Source organism: Diadema antillarum, unplaced genomic scaffold (assembly GCF_040938485.1).
Source record: "Diadema antillarum isolate AM-2024a unplaced genomic scaffold, OU_Dant_1.0 seq00000862_RagTag, whole genome shotgun sequence".
Taxonomy (NCBI): domain Eukaryota; kingdom Metazoa; phylum Echinodermata; class Echinoidea; order Diadematoida; family Diadematidae; genus Diadema; species Diadema antillarum.
Window position 1 is genome coordinate 180,729 of NW_027271732.1, and position 18,220 is coordinate 198,948.

The 18,220-nt window shown below is 40.7% G+C and overlaps 1 protein-coding gene across 1 annotated transcript in view; it reads left to right on the top strand.

Moving 5' to 3' along the window:
* The first annotated feature begins 5,108 nt into the window (after positions 1–5,108).
* The window catches only part of LOC139740596 (sperm-associated antigen 16 protein-like), a 28,950-nt gene continuing 15,838 nt past the window's right edge, over positions 5,109–18,220 (top strand). Inside the window, exon 1 of the mRNA XM_071651184.1 lies at positions 5,109–5,183. Within this exon, the coding sequence (XP_071507285.1) occupies positions 5,132–5,183 (52 nt within the window). The 5' untranslated portion in view covers positions 5,109–5,131. The remainder of the gene's footprint in view (positions 5,184–18,220) is intronic.

Genomic DNA, 18,220 nt, shown 5'->3' on the forward strand with positions numbered 1-18,220 from the left:
CACCGCTGATTTGGCAGAGACTCGACTTACAACTTTTATTTGCGTTTCTGTGAAAGATACTCTCTCCCGGCCTCCCCCTGTAACTCCTCCAAGTTTATTAACAGTAAATTCTCATTCCGCAGATTAACAAAATTACAGTCCTTTGTACCACTACTTTCTTCTCACGTACTACAAATTCTTTGCCATGCATACTGCTGCACCAAAATCCTCAGAAGATCTGGATGTATTCACTCTTCTTGATCTGGTCTGAAGACTTTTGGGCTTGCGCATTCCAGTTTTGTTCTCCCCAGTTTGGATTCTTGAATAAACTTGCCATAACAGATTGTATACCCAACACTATTGGTCTTAATGGATACACCCCATAGTTCTGGGCCCTGTTGCATAAAACCCTTACCGCTGGACTTACCGCTCCTTTCTAGCGGTAAGTCTTCAAATTAGCGGTAAATTTTATAATCCTTGATGCTGATTGGCTAAGACGCCTAATTTTGCCGGTAGTTACCATTGAAATTCAACGGTAAGTTTTATGCAACGGGCCCCTGGAGGAGTGAGAAAATGTCTTTAGGAGAAACACGTTGCGTTATGTAACCACCAGCCGACACCAGTGGTCGACATTAAATTTTGGCAGGTTTACGACTCCCTCTCCGCACCCTGCACGTATGACAAGCCTTTTTTACGAAAACTTGGTTAGATTAGAAAGGACTGTTTTCTTTTGACAATTAAATAATTGATCCATCTTCATAGTGTTTGGATATTTCCAGTAATATTTTTCTTGATATTTCTTTCGTTGTTCATTAAAAAGTCTACAATGAAAAAGGTAGTGAAATTCATCACCAATTTTCTCTTCATTACAATGGGTACAAAATCTTTCGTTTCTTGGAATCTGATTGTATCTTCCAGAAACAATTGGCAGTTTATGATTAGCGCAACGGAATTTACATAAAATTTTTGCCTGTGAATCATTAAGGTGTCGAAAGCACTTCTCAAAATGAAGATCCTGCTTAAAAATTCGATAATTTAAACATTGAGAATTTTTGTCTACATTACTTGTATGCCACTCTTGTTTATAAATATCATTTAATCTGGTACTAACTAAACTTTTGAAGCCAGCTACAGTGAGATGTGATGCTTGGCTGTTCCAATTTCAGTGAGACCTAAGTTGTTAAATATTTCTTTTATCCTAATTACCCATGTCATCGAATTTTCTTGGCTCACAGATAAAACATATTGAAAATCATACAAAACATGCGCTATCTTTAACATATTACTATCAACAAGTTTAAACCAAAACATTAACATCCGAAGGGTCACTGTTTTTTGTAATCTATCTTCACCTATTTCTCCGTAAACCATACAATTCGGAGTTCGCTTATGTAATCTCAGAAGTTCCTTACAATATCTACAAAAGAAAGTTTCAATTTGGGCGAGGTCTTCAAAAACCCAAATTTCACTGCCGTTGTAAAGCAAAATAGGCATGATCAAATGTTCAAATAGCTCTAGTTTTACGTCGATTGGAAGGAGGAGAGGTAAAATTTTACTTTTCATGGAATACAACGCTCTTTTGGCTTGGGATACTTGTTTGTTTATAGCTTTCTTAAAATTATTATTATTATAATTGAACGTCGTTCCTAAGTAAACATAATCATCGCAGACACAAATTTTGTCATCTCGGAAAAGAAAGCTTGAGGAGCTGTTCTAACTTTTCCACGGGAAAAAAATAACTATCTTAGTCTTAGCAGTATTAACGGTCAGGTGCCACAGTTGGCAATAATCAAATAAAGCATCAAGAGCTAATTGGAGTTCCTCAGCATTTTCAGCCAACACAATCGTATCATCTGCATAATATTATAGTAATGTGAATAAATCAACAAACATATTCACTTCTTCGGTAGAACACGTTTCATTGATACCTGACGAAAGAGAATCCAGGCCAGGGTATCTCTGAGACAGAAATGACGAAAAGTCGTTTAGATACAACGAAAATAATATTGGTGATAAATTCTCGCCTTATTTTACACCTATGTTACTCTTTAAAAAATCTGATTTAGAATTGTTATAAGAAACGCAGGATTTTGACTTTCTATAGATATCCTTAACGACCCGGAGTAATTTACCATTAATTCCATGGTCAAACAATTTCAACCACAGTGAAGATCTATCAATAAATCGAATGCTTTTTTGTAATCAACAAAAGCTGTATACATCCTTTTCCTTCTCTGTAAATAAAAATCAAGAATAGCATGTAATGAAAATACATGGTCCATAGTTGAATATCCGCATCTAAAACCAGCTTGTTCCTCTCCTAACAGGTATTGTGATTCTACAAACAAAGTTACTCTATTATTTAATACTGCCGTGAATAGCTTTCCAACACAGCTCAATAATGTAATACCTCTGTAGTTGTCAACACAATCTCGTGAGCCCTTCCCTTCATACAATGGTTTTATCAAACCGTTTACCCAATCTGTTAGGACAATGCCACTGTCGAATATAAGATAAAACAATTTGGTTATCAACTTGACCAAATTTTTTGAACTATTCTTCAGAAGTTCATTCAAAATCAAATCAAGGCCTGGTGCCTTGTTATTCTTAAGTCGTTTCATTTGTTTGACAACTTCCAATATTTCAATCTCTCTGTCTAATTCTTCATTTGACATATTTAAGCAGTGCTTCAATACCAGCATCATAAGATCGTGCGTTACCACTACCCAAACTTTTAAAATGATCATAAAAATCATGCGATGATAGTTCGTGAGATGTTTGACAATATCTTTTCTTCCTATTAATCAATTTCCAATAATCTTTCGGATTTGAACTTTTTGAATTCCTTAACGTTGAATTTAATTGCCAGGTATGATTTTGCTTCTGCTTCTTTAAACGGATAACATTTTTTTACAGTTTACTTTTACGTTTCATTTCACTCTCACTATGATCAGTTTAGTTCGACGGAAGACATTTCTTCCTTGTATAAAATCTTTTCTTGCATCAGAACATTCCTTATCGAACCAAGGATTTGCGTGAAATTTGTTTCGGCGTGCCTTGAAATTCTTTGCTTTGGACTCAATAACCATATACGCGCAACTGCAGCATCTAAATAGATACTACGTAGATTACCAGCGATCTTATCAATTTCATTTTGAGAGATGTTTCCTTTAGTAAGTGTCTCTATGTAATCTATTGATGCAAGTATTTCTATATCATCAAAATTTTGAACGAACATATTTCTTTTCTTATCCTCCCATTTGATCTTGATTGACCTTTCATCATTACAATTACCTACATCTGTTCTAAAAACATAATTTTCTGTAGATCTTTCTACAGCATGAGCAAATTTATTGACAATTTACGGAGTGAAATCGGACAGTGTTTGTCTGATAGAAATTTATCAAAAGTACCGATGGAGAAATTTTCAATTTTTGTGAACACTTCGGGAGATGCCAAAGCATAATCAACAATACTGGCATTGCCACATGTTAAACGACCAATCCCGAAATCATCACCAAATCTGCCATTCACTATATGTATGGGTCCAACACTTTTTCTCATCTATATTAATGATTTGCCCAATTCAACTTCATATTTTAATTCTAAATTATTTGCCGATGATTCTCATTTTTTCATACTTTCAATGCAAATGAGCACAATATAAACTTAGCAGATGTTAGTAAGAGTATAAAAGATGTGGTTGCATGGTGTAATTCAAACAAGCTAACAGCTAATATTAATAAATCTAACTATATGATTTTTAAAAGCAGGCGTAGAAAGATTGAAATATTTGGTCAATTGTCAATTAACGAATCTGTTTTAGAGTCAGGTGATTCAATATCTTTTCTCGGAATCTGTATTGATGAAAACTTGAATTGGAAGAAACACATCAATAATGTATGCACTGTTTTAAGCCAAAAAAAAAAAATAGGACTTTTGTACAGAATACGACACTTCGTCTCTAAACAAACACTGCTACTGTTATACAGTGCTTTTATTCTATCTCACATAACCTATGGATTGAAGGTCTGGGGCGGAACAAAAAAAAAAACTTTCTTAAATCCTATTCTAATTCTACAAAAGAGAATGTCGAGAGTGATAATATTCCAAAGTTTCAGGCATCACTCAGCACCATTATTGTATGAACTAAAATCATTGGATGTATTTAAGGAATATCAGATACCTAATTGGAATATTTATCTATGATCTAGTGAATGATAACCTACCTCATAAAGCATCGTATTATTTTTCTCATATTGACCATACATACGAAACAAGAAACAAAGAAATGTGCAATTTTAAACTAAAAACTGTCAGAACAGAATTAGGAAGCGATCAATAGCATATTCAGGTGTTAAAATATGGAACAATCATTCAACTGATTTACGTTATACATTCTCTCGTAAAAAAAAAATGTAAAGTCTTCAAAAAGAATTTATTGGAAGAATACACATAATTGGAATAGATCTGTTTATTTTGTAATCCACAAAGCAAAAAACTTCAATTCTATTAATATAAGTAATGTAAGTACACTTATCAATTTCAAAATGTTAATCTTGTACATAGTGTAAATACACTTGTTTATAATGTAAACAATTTTCTTGTTGAATTTATATATTCTTCTTCTGTATTCAAGGCCCAACGTCCACGAGCGTTGCTATCTGTTGGACCCTTTTACCAAATTTGTAAATATGTTTGTACTTTCATATTCATATTGTTGATAAGTTTGATTCTATACTTTCATGTCTTGTATTCCTGTTAATTGTATCATTATTATTGCATCCTCAATGATTATATAGAATCATCTGTGATTGTAAACTTGAACTTAGATTTGGTAATAAATCATTCATTCATTCATATGTATTCACTATAGGTAAAAAGGCTTGCCCATAGAGCTGCATTTACAGCTCTATGGGCTTGCCATACGCCCCTGGGAGGACGATGACGACCGAGCATGCGCAATTTGTACGTAGCAACTAGAAGCTTGGTGACGACGATCTTTTGACGGAGCGACGCACAGTGAGAACGACCTGTGTGTTCATACATAGTACGTGTGTACGTACGTGTGTAATGTATACACACTTGCAGTGTATTGTTTTTGTACCGGAATTTCTGGAACACCGATCTTGTTATCAGGGAAACAAGAACGATGGCTTCAACGAGGGAGAGAATTGGCGAAGAAGGCGCTTATTACTTAGAACGTATCCTTTTAGAAATGATCATGTTATTAAGAATTATTCTTTTAATTTTCGATTATCTTGATTAAGAAATAAAGTAAAGAACAAATGGTGGAGTGGGCCGTGGGACGACTTTTGACTAACCCTTGTAACAATGTTACTGCTAGTCCCACGTATGTATTTGCTTGTTATGTTTTCGCGGTCAACCTCTTCGACCGTGCAGTCCTATGCGGCTACTATGGCTACACTTGTCTAATTTACTCCTTGTAACCCCGGCGCGGGGCGCTGTACACAGTAATGCGTATTGGGGTCCCTGCTGCGGTTACTCCTCGTAGTATTAAAGTTGTAACCATAACCGTGTACGGTATCTTGTACCATGTAGGTCTAGACAAGTCTAGACCTAGCCTACTAGTTTCCTCTTCGTAGTCCTCCTGATCCTGGTTATTTCAAGGAGAAATGTTGTTCAGTGAATATATTTGCCAGGTGGTAGTCTAGTGCAGGCTGGGTTTTTAGATTGTGATATACCGATTAGAGAGAGTCTACCATTCATTAGTTTGGATGCAGCAAACCAAAGACAAAGTTGCAGTAGGGGACCTGATGTTCCTTGAACCTTGATGAGATAATCCCTCTGAGGAATCTCTTTCCGAACTAAACTGGGATGGGATGTGCTGTGACAGTAGGTGATGGTGCAGGCGTAGCATATTTACAATAAGAATAATATAGTGATGTGCACACTAAAAATTCTGTAAGTGTAAGATTTACAGCTACATGGAACCCACAGGAGGTTTCAGCCCTCTGATGGCAGGAAGGGCAGCCTCCTGGAAGGCAGCTGCTGTTGGTTGGGGCAGTAACTGCCATGGTTGGCAACTGGTCCAGATGCGAGTGGTTCGGGGATATAATGAGAATTTATATGAAGTGAGGACGATGGATGTACACCGTAGGGGTCTAGGAACACTACCCCCTGGGGGTAAATTACAGAATACCGGCAACCAATCACGGAGAGCGCAAATCGCTCTGAAAAGAGCGTAATTACGCTTGCCGATAGCAACCATCTGAAATATTAATCCGATCTGCGATACGGTCCGTGATTCGGCTGTCGACGATTGCATTTGTTTACGTGTGTTTTCTTTGATCTGTGCGGTGAGAAGTGTGGTATCTTACGTTGTTCTCGGGGGTTTCGGGGGTGTCCCCCGAATAATGTAGTTCTACTAGATCCTGACGATGCTAGTCTAGACTAGCCGTCAAAATTTACACGAATTTACGATGAATACTCACGTTTTTAGGAGTTGAGGATAGTCCGTATCCTAGAAATCGATAGCAATTTAGGTGAGACTAGAAAACAATCACTTATCTAATTGCTGGTGCTAGCTTACAGTAGAGCTTACGCACTGTGTGGGTGCTCTTGACAGCCCACCATGTTGACTCTATGCAGTCGTACAACAACAGTACCTACACACAACAGCTTATGATGCGTACGTGTGCAGTGGTAGCGCGTAGTGAGTCTGCAGAACGCCCGCATGTTTACTAGTACAGTGTACAATACGTATAGCAGTTGAGTGCGCACATGCCTCTTGACAATACGTGTATACGTGCTGCCTTGCCAAACTAGTGTGTAGAGTGATTGATCGTGAATGACTTGTGTCGAAAAGAGATGAAGGAAGGAGGATGTCAGCTGTGATGACGTCATCAAGTTTAAAGTAGTTCCGTCAAAATCGGCTCGATTTTCTTTATCGACGATTTACTCGAGTTATCTTGATTTAGAGCAGTTTTCCTCTGAAACCACTCAATTTTCATAAAAATTGTGTGGTCAACCTACTTTTTGACGGTCGTTCCGTTCCCGGGCTTTTGGGGGCCCCAGACGACGGGAAAGATGAATTTCAGCCCTTCGGGCTGAAATTCATCTCTAAGGGAGAGCCGCCGGAGGCGGGGCCGGAGGCCCCGCCTCCGGCGGCTCTTATACGCACCAATATGCTAATTTATATGGCGCAAAACCGGTATTCTGTAATTTCCCCATTGAAAAACCACCCCCCGGATAACTACCACCCGGATTATTACCCCCTAGGAAAATTCCCCCTAGGGCAACTACCCCCCCCCCCCCCCCCCCCCCGGACAACTACCCTCCAAGGGCAATTACCCTCCAGGGTAATTACCCCCTAGGACAACTACCCCCCCCCCCCAACAACTACCTTCCTAGGGCAACTACCCCCTGGATAACTACCCCTCGGATAACTACCCCTGGATAACTACCCCCTTGGATAACTTCCCCCTGGATAACTACCCCCCGGAGAACTACCCCCTGGGTAACTACCCCCCGGAGAACTACCCTCCGGATAACTACCCCCGGAGAACTACCCCCTGGAGAACTACCCCCCGGAGAACTACCCCCTGGGTAACTACCCCCCTGATAACTACCCCCCGGATAATTACCCCCCGGATAATTACCCCCGGATAATTACCCTCCGGATAACTACCCCCCAGATAATTACCACCAGGTTAATTATCCCCAGGTTAACTACCTCCTCCTCTGATAACTAGACCGCAGATAACTTCCACCCGATAACTACCCCCTCCGATAACTTCCCATGGATGATTACCCCGGATAAGTAGGCCTACAACTCCCCCTCCCATATATAATTATCAAAAGGAAAATTACCCCCAGGACAGTGCACCACGTCAATTACCCCCGGATAACTACCTCCCGGGTTATCCCCCCCCCCCCCCAACTCTTACTTTTAATAAAAAGAATATTATTACTACAGGAAACAAAGTTCTTTGTATCATTTGCCAGGAATCACGGAGATGCCATACTGATACTTCATCTTATGAAAATAACATCTTAAGGATTTGCAAGTTGTATCGTTTGCATATAGGACGATTTATGTACAAGCTTAATTTCTCCCTTCTGTATTTTGACTTTATGTTCATCAAAAACGAAACTGTCCCTGCATATCCTACCCGGTAATCCAGTAAATGTCAATGCCTTTAACCAAAACTATTTTCGCTAAATCTGTATTTTCTCTTACTGTTCCGAAATTTCGGATTTCTCTTGATAGTAGTATAAAAGAAGTTTTAAGTTTGAATGCCTTTACCATTGAACTAAAGACATTTTGAAGAAATGTTACACTTCACTTTTTGCAATATTTTTTTTAACCACAATCGTCTATCGTTTACCACAACTCCATGTAACACTTCTTTATTTTGAGGAGCTTATATCTCATGCCTCACGTGCCCTGGTTTTGACCCATCATCTTCCTCTTCCCTCTCGCTTTTCTCTGTCCATTTATCGTGAAGGTAGTCTATTCCTGTCATTCATTACTCACCTTTCCTCTTTCTCTCATTACAATAGTAGGGCAGATATGTAACAAAAATTGGTCGAAATGCTCACATCCGGCGGAAAGTATGAAATTTTGCATATAGGGGTATTTTGGGGGCGCTGATTTCAAATATTGCCGGATCCAAGAGATCTGACTACGGGGTCGGCCGCCATTTTGAATTCCAATATGGCCGCCATCACAAAACAAATTCAAAGATCCCTATCTTCAGTTCTGAATGATCTGTGGCACCAAAATTTGGTACACATGAGCGTTTTGACACATTGAATTTGATGACAGGTTGATTCGGAGTGTCTGACAAACATCGAATGGCCACCATTTTGAATTCCAATATGGCCGCCTCGACGAAATATTTAAAATCCCTATCTCGATTTCGAAGTGGTGAGTGACCCTGAAATTAGGTGTAAACAAGTATTTTAACATACTGAGTTAAAATATTGACTGATGTGATGTGTCTGACAAACGCAATGCCTGCTAGTGTGAATTCCAATGTGGCTACGAAGACAAACATCACGACTAACATTCACGGGCATGTCAAAAAGTGCAGCAAAAAGGAAGCATAATGCACCTTTCACTGACGTCACAATGTAAATACATCAGCGCGCACTCTATCAGTTACAAACGCGCGCTCAATCAGGTAGTCTAATTTACAAACCCGAGATAGAGATTTTCAACACTCCAACATGGCAAATATGTATTAAATTCAAATTGGCTGCCGTGGAGCTTGTCAGACATATCAAATAAGTCTGTTATTGAAGTCATCATATCTTCATGCTTTTCAAATTCCAATGGCTAATGTCATTCAGAACTGAAGATAGGGATCTTTGACGGCGGCCATATTGGAATTCAAAATGGCGGCCGACCCCGTGATCAGATCTCTTGGATCCGGCAATTTTTGATATCAGCGCCTCAAAATACCTCTATATGCAAAATTTCATACTTTCTGCCGGATGTGAACATCTTTTTCACATATCTGCCCCACTACAAGGGATTTATCTCGTGTGTGTTCATGTGCAGTGCACTCCCGTTATGACGAAATGCTCAGGACCGGCAGTTTTTTGTTTTTATACCCCCGCCAAACGAAGTTTGAAGGGGGGGTAGATAGGAATCAGCGGACGGTCGGGCGGTCGGTCGGGCGGTCGGTCCGTTGCAAATCTTGCGTCGCGAACTACTTCCTCAGTTTTCAACCGATTCCCATAAAACTTGGCACAGATGTGTGCCTTGGGTTGTAGATGTGCAAGACGTATTTTTTGACAGTACCCAAAAGTACGTTGCCATGGTAACGGCATATTATGGGCAAAAATGGGTACAAATCTTGCGTCGCGAACTCCTCCCACAGTTTTTGATCAATTTTTATGAAATTAGGTACAGATGTTCATATGAATATGTTAATGTGCAAGACACATATTTCCGCAGTGGCAAAAAGTGCGTTGCCATGGTAACGGCATGTTATTGGTAAAATATAGGGCAAAATGCTTCATGGCAAAACTGCTTCATCAGTGTTCTTCCAATTCTCATGGAATTCATATTGAATGTTTGTCTTAGGATATAGGTCAGCATGACACATTTCTTGACAGTGACAAAAAGTATGTTGCCATGGTAACAGCTCACATATTATGAGCCAAAATGATGGAAAATTTTGTGTTGCAAACTACTTCCTCAGTTTTTGCCCAATTTCCATGAAACTTGGTACAGATGTGTGCCTTTGGTTGTAGATGTGCAAGACGCATTTTTCGACAGTACCCGAAAGTACGTTGCCATGGTAACGGCATATTAATGGCAGAAGATCAAGGAACGATCTTGCGGATTTAACTACTTCCTCAGTTTTTTGACCAAAGCTTATGAAATGTTGTTTTGACCAAAGCTTATGAAATGTTGTTTGGCGGGGGTATAACCAGTCGCTGTAGCGACATTTCTAGTTTGTTTTTGTTTTAACGAAATTTCGTTATAACCGAACAAATATGATATGCAATGTATAACGAAAAGAAGGAAACCACGCATAAAAAAAAAAATTGTTTGTTGAATCATCATCATACGCTGGAAAGTTATGTGAAATGGGAGAGTACCTTTTTAATTTCATTTAAATATTACATTTTAAAAAGAGCATAAAGTTGTTTGTGGTGTCACATATGTGTAAAAAATGACGGTGTATAGGATTTGGTTACAGTTCGCTATTCTAAAGGTTCTTTTCTTACTTAAGTACATTACTCCGAAGGCTCCTTATTCCTAAGTTTTGCCATTCCCGGGATTCCGATGGTTTATCTGAAGGTTCGCATTTCCGAAAAATCATTATTCCGAAAGTTCATAATTTAGATTGAAATAATATATTGTTAATTTTCCGAAAGTTCGTTGATCTGAAAATGAAATGAGGTTCGTCATTCTGAAGGTTAATTATAAATCAAAAAAAAAAAAATTAGAAAGGTTCACTATTCAGAAAGTCCGTTGTTCCGAAGGCTTTTTCATCCGAAAATGAAATAAGGTTCGTTATTCCGAAGAAAGTTTGTTAATGAAAACAAAAAATGAGAAAGGTTAGTTATTTCCAAGATTTAAGATTTATCTTAAGACGATTATAAGGATTGCAATTCTTAAGTTTTGTTAGTCTACTCACCTTTTTCCACCATGGATTAACAATTCTTTTTGTAATGTTCCGATTAACGAACGTTTTGAATTCCTATCATTTTCGGACTAACGAACCGTATAAGAATAAGAATAAGAACCATATTTTATTATCGGATTAACGAACCTTTGGAATAACGCCAAAATGTGCTTGATATTTCATTTCCGAACTATTGCGGACATTTAGTCGTATCAGAATCTGTGTGTTTTGTATTAAAGGACTTCGGAACAATATCAAAGCAAACCTTATCTGAATTCAGATTATTGTATTACAATAACGCAAGTTCCCCTCAGAAACTGCGTGATACATGGAGTGAACATACAATGATGTGAAGCGTTCGCTCATGCATGCAGAGACGCTATAAAAATGCTTGTTCTGCTACGCATTTTCGAATGCGATCCGCATTTCGTTGTAACGGAGCACATTTCGTTTGTTTTTCTTTGTCAGTGGCACTCAGAAAAGACTTCATAATAACGAAAATTTTGTTATAACCGTCTTCGTTATAAGCGAATTTTGTACCATATACTTTTCCAATGGCGATAATTTTGGGACCAGAAGTTTTGCTTCGTTATAAAGAAATTTCGTTATAACCGTTTTTTGTTGTAACGGGAGTACACTGTATCTTTATTTGTGTACTTCGTCTCTGTCTTAATTTGCTTTCTTTACCTTGTTTCATCAATTCTGTTTTACTATTATACCGTTGACGCTCATTTCAGAATTGCCCTACTGCATCATTGGGCATTAACAACTAGTATATCAAGGATGCGGGAAGAGATTGTCACATCCTTGGTATGATCACCGCAGAGCATTACCTCCCTTGACAATTAGGCTCCAAACAATCACCCCTCTTGCAATAACTCCCCCCCCCACCCCCCCCCCCCCCCCCCCCAGAAAATTACGTCTCTCATTGTCATTTTCGAACAACGTTTGCTATTTGAATTGAAAAAAAAAACCAAACAACAACATTTTTTCATATCGTCTGGTTTTGGTCGAGACCTAACTTCAGATTTTGAACATCTTTTTGGGTGAGATAATTAGAAACCCCTTACGAAATATCACAGAGCATGTTATTCCAAGAAGGATTCAAGTTTTTGTGAAAAAGAAAATACATGTAGTCTTAAAATGGCCGGGATAAAACAGAGCAGCCCTAATGTAAAAAGGATTCTGTCAACTACAACTCTCTAGATCTATTCAAAAAGAGGGTGCAGGACAAAAGACTTCGTTAACAACTAGAGGTGTTTTGTAAAAGAAAAAGAAATACCGTTAAACTCGTGATATTTTACTCTTTCTAATCAGACTGGCTTATATTTGAACTGGATTTCTCCTTAAAGTGTCGAGAACATTTAATTTGGAAACTAGCACAATTCTACTTGTATGTAAAATAAGCTGTAATTTCACTCAAATGACAGATTAGGGCACCGTTTGATAAAAGTTGCCAGTTATGACATCTTGTTAGTCTCTAATAATTTCAATAAAACCATGGGTTCTGCTTGATTAATAAGCTCGAGTCACTGACTTGTTACCATGGACCTGCTTTGATCGACCTACAACGATTGGTAATTGTGTGGAACTGACAGCTTGTCAGGACTGATAACTTTAATAAAACCGTGCCTGGATCCTATCAGAAACTATGGCTGTATATCGAAGGGTCCCTCGCTAATGTTAAGGGAATATGAATTACAGTGAAATCAACTCTCCTTTTCTTATGTTTATCGTCTAATGTGTTATAATGGTAGAAAATGACAAGCCAAAAGAGTAAATGATGACAGTGTAAGAGAAAGGTGCATTAATGTAGGGCCTACATGAGCTTAGTCTTCTGATATGGTGTATGAACTTATGGAAAAATTACAACGGGTGTATGGTAACTTTCGGGGGGGTTGTCCAGTGGGTACGTATCAGGAGGGGGGGGGGGGGGGTCGGGGGGGGGGGGGGTTCGGGGTATGGTTATGGGGGGGGGGGGGGTTATCTCGGGGTGGTAATCCGGGGTGGTAGTTATTCTGGGGGGGTAGTTATCCAGGGGGGTAGTTATCCGGGTGGTAGTTACCTGGGGGGGTAGTTATCCAAGGGGTAGTCATCCAGGGGGGGTAGTTACCCAGGGGGGTAGTTATCCAGGGGGTAGATGTCCTAGGGGGTAATTGCCCTTGAGGGTAGTTGCCCTAGGAGGGGTAGATGACCGGGTGGTAGTTGTCCTAGGGGGGTAATGGCCCTGGAGGGGTGATTGCCCTAGGAGGGTAGTTGTCCGGGGGGGGGGGGGGGGGGGGGGGGGGGTAGTTGCCCTAGGGGGAATAGACCTGGGGGGGGTAATTATCCGGGTGGTAGTTATCCGGAGGGTAGTTGCCCAGGGGGTAAGTGCCCAGATACGACACCGTAGACTAGCTGGTGATGTATTCTATAGAACATGGTGCTCTGTGCATGGAGACGACGTATGTGCAGTTGATCCCATCCCAGATTGGAAACAAGCCCTAGGACAAATGTGAAATAATAGAGACTTCTAGCTGATTAGGATCTAGCACTATTTCTGTGAGTAGTTAGAAGTCTAGACCCTAGACAAATATACAAATGATGCAGATTTATGGGTGTCAATGTTGGTAGAAAATTATAGGCCTACCAAATAATAACTTTGGAGCAGTTGGGAACATGTGAGGCAAAGTCGAGTGTGTTTTTGACTATTCTAAAGTTACAGAGGATTGGTATTTTTTTCTAACACCTGACCACGTAAATGTGCATTGTTTATGAAATGCTGACATATTTAGATTCTGTGGATGCCACTTTCAGGAGATTGCCAGGCCATCACCAGCTCCAAGCTAACTGATCTACACACAACTGCAGTGCATATGTTATGCACAAGCAATCAAGCAATGCAGCTGAGCACAGACAGACGAGCAGTCATTGATAGTCCAGTCATTAGTATATTAATGCCCTGAGAAAAGTTAAAGTTGGGCTTCTAGGTAGGATAAAGGACTGGACACATGGCCCGCTCTCAGCAATCATTCAATTAGGATCCATATCACTATTTTTGATAGCTACTACTAGAAGTTATGTTGCTTGTTGTTCCTGTTCCGTGGTTTTTTTTTTTCCTATAATTTTTACAACTCTCTTTATCATCAGTGCATGTAACCTAGTTCTTCTTCTTCTTCTTCCTGGTGAGTGACCGCAATCAACATGCTGATTATTCTGTCACTTTGTCAGGTAGGCCGGTATTGCACGATGCAGTAGATTTTGTATTATTTGTTTCGTTGAATAATAGATAATCCCAAGAAGTAATAAAAGTTCTGAAAGTTCATAATAAAGAATAATAAGTGATAAATTAATAAAGAATTTGATGTTTGGATTACTCCTGTCTCGAGGCCCAGGACACAAAGGTGTCGATGGTGTTGGCCTCGATGGCTTCCTGAGGAAGGCTGTTCCATTGCTTAATTGTGCGTGGCAGGAAATGAGTTCTGATGGTACTGTGTTCTGCACGGTGGGGTGACCAGCTGTTGATTGTGTACCCTTCTTTGTCTAGATGTGAGTGGGTGTAATTGAGTCTTTATGTTGTCCACGCAGGCAAGGTTATGCTGGATCTTGTACAGCATAGACAAGTGGGTAGTTCGTCGTCTGTTTTCGAGGGGAGGGCCACTGCAGCTCTTCCAGCATGGTCGATACACTTGAGGTGTTGTGATAGCGCCTCATGACGAAACGAGCTGCACGTCGCTGTACGGCTTCCAGCATTTTTATAGCCTGTTGTGCATGGGGATCCCATATAGTGGTGGCATATTCCATTGTCGGTCGTATGTAGGACTTGTATGCCGTCTCCTTGATCCTCCGCGAAGAGATTTTCAGGTTACGTCTCATGAATCCTAGGGTCTTATTGGCTTTGACGCACACATTGGAGATGTGTTCAGTCCAGCTGAGATCAGAGCTGAGTGTGACTCCCAGGTATATTTCACACTCTTAGTAACCTCAAGCTTATGCTCATGGAGATGGTACTCTGGGTAAATAAATCGCTTCCTTCGGGTGACAGGGAGAACAACACATTTCCCTGGGTGGAAAAGCATGTCCCATCTTTTCTCCTACACCACGAGCTGATCTAGGTTGTGCTGTAGTTGGGTCTGATCCTCGGGCGTGGTGATCATGTCATAAACTGCTGTGTCGTCTGCAAAACAGTCTGACAGATGAGGTAAGCAGGTCGGGCATGTCGTTAATGTACACCAAGAACAGGCATGGACCCAGTACACTGCCTTGTGGGACTCCTGATTGGACGTCTACAAATTCCGATCTTGTACCATTGATCACGACTGTCTGTCGTCTGCCTTCAAGGAAATCTGAGATCCAGAGAGCAATGGGTCCTTGAATCCATAGTATTGAAGCTTATGGACGAGCAGGGAGTGGTTGACACGATCGAAGGCTTTTGGCGAAGTCCAGAATTAGAATGGCGGTCTGCTTGCCCCTGGCCATGTTGTTGAATAGCTCATGGGCAAACTCAAGGAGTTGTGGTCTCACAGGACCTCCTCCGTCTAAAACCATGCTGCTGAGGACACAGGATGTGGTGGTGTTCGAGGTGGGTCCATTATGGTGCTGGTCAAGATGTGCTCTAGAACTTTGCAGCAAACACTAGTCAAGGAAATAGGTCTATAGTTGGAAGGATCATACTGCTCACCCTTTTTAAATCTGGTGTCACATTGGCCTCTTTTCAGTCGGTTGGGACTTTGCTGGTGTTGATGGAGGGACTGGTAGATGATAGTGAGGATGGGTGCAATATCGTCAGCCAATTCTTTCAGTACTCTAGGACTGATACCATCTGGGCCAGGTGACTTTCCTGGCTGTAGATTGTGGAGTAGTTTCGTGACACCTTCAACTGAAATGTGGATAGTGCCCAGGACAGGAAAGTCCTTAGCAGGCATCTTACATTTGTGTATGAATTCCTGTTTTGTGTACTTCCTTCCTTCGCTGAACGCTGTCTTGAATTGCTGATTAGGATGTTAGCCTGTTCCTTAGGATCTGAGACCAGTCGTCCTCCAGCTTTGAGAGAAGCTACACCAATGTTGGACGACTTCTGATGTTTGATGTGTGTCCAGAAGCGTTTTGGGTTGGCTAGTTTATTAGAGCTTGGGTCAGTCACTTCAAACATGTCATTGAGGTAGGCCCCAGTAGGATCTTCTGAGCTGGCGCTGGGCTTCCCTGCGGAGTTGTTTGAATGCTTGCTCATATTCTTGACGCCCCCCGCTTTCGCATCTCCTTGTACATCCGATCTCTTGTCTTAATGAGTCGGCGCAGGGCTGGGCCAATCCATGGCTTGGTCTCTTTAGCTCGGGCTGGCTTGTGAGGAATATGTTTCTTGACTGAGGCATGGAGGGTGTCTTTGGAAAGAGGTCCATAATTCATCTGTTGTGGCGTCATCTTTCACGGTTTCGATGTTAGACAGCAGATCATTCATATCATGTTTAAGGCCTTCCCAGTCAGCATTCTTGTAGAGTGGTATGAGCCGTGGTGATTGTTTCTTCTTCTGCGGGTGGATGTTAATTTCACAGAAAACGGCATCGTGGTCGGAAAGTCCAGGGAGTACTTCCACACGCGGGACAATGTGAGGGGTGTTGGTAATGACTAAGTCCAGTGTATTGTGCTGGCGAGTTGGTTTTTCAACCAGTTGCTCCATACCCAGATCACTCAACATGTCAATGAAGTTGTTATGGAGTTTTGGGCATGTTGGATTTGATTTCATTTTCATCTCTTTCCAGTTCCAGGATGGAAAATTCAAATCACCCGTCATGATGAGTTGTGCATTCTGAATGGAGGTGGCTCTTGTCAAAGAGGCTTCAAAGAGCTTCAGGCTAACTTCGTCGGTAACCTTTGGCCTGTAGTATGCACATATGTACAGAGATCTCCTGCCTTGAAGTTTCATTGCGAACCCAGATCAACTCACAGTCCTCCTGGAGTTCGAAGACTTCTGTGCAATCAAATGTTGACTTTACTGCAATCAGCACTCCTCCACCATGACGGTTCCTATCCTTATGAAAAAACTTTATAAGAACTAGGGAATATCTCTGTGTACTTTTTATCGAGGAATCAAGCCATGTTTCTGTAGCGACTACTATGTCGGGCTTGGTGCTCTCCAAAAGGTTGAGAATTTCAGGTTTTTTGCCAACAGAGGGCTGAAAGTTAATGTTGAGGAGACGTAAAGGGCGCTTCTTCCACTTGTCTTGCTGGCTGGCCCGAGTTGGAGTTGACCTATGAATAGGTTTGTTCATACTAATGTCAGTTGGCGTGGTGCATGCATCTGATGTATCAAGGAAAATATTCTCAGAGGCAAACTCAACACTGTGTAGATCGAAAACAGTTTGACTGTTTGGATTCCCACATATAGCACAGTACCATGGCTCATCTTCACCGAGTTCCCCGTGGTGTTCATACAAGGTTATGTTGATGCTTTGACAATGGGCATGGTACCATTGCCCACACATGTTGCATGCATGGCCCCTGTCACTCCAGTTCACAGTACAGTCGCAGGTTCCACACAGCCATGAAGCTCTAGGAGCTCGAAAGATAGTCTTAATTTGAAAACCAGTGGAATCCATGTTGTAAACTTCATGATGTAGGGGTACTGTATCGATTATTGACAGCCTAGTTGCAAGTGCAGCAAAGATGAACAGCAACAATAAAAAGTTAATAGGAAGCACGGTTCCCATTGTTTATATACTTCAGCTTGCAGTGTAGTCAAACTAGTAGAATGGTGAAGGAGGGTGTGAATTAGATACCGGTATCCAAATCTGGAGACTGTAGCCTACATGTAGAATTTGATTGAAGACTTACATACAGCTGAGAGTGCAGCTGAGAATGCACTGGCACAGCACCAAAAATAGCACATATGGGACTGGGCTTCATATGTGCTAAGCAGAGGAGGCCATCTTGGAAGTTGAGACATGATTGAAATCCCTCCAGAAACTGCAATAATCTTCCAAATATAGCATATATGACAATGATAGATGATTCCAAACAGGTTTTCCAAATAGGATTTGATCCAGTTGGACAATCACAAACCAATAATTTTCCAAGGCTCATTTGCCAGGGCAAAATTCACGTCAGCACGCGTGCGCTACCTACCTACCTACGGCTCCTTGAAAGGATAATGTACT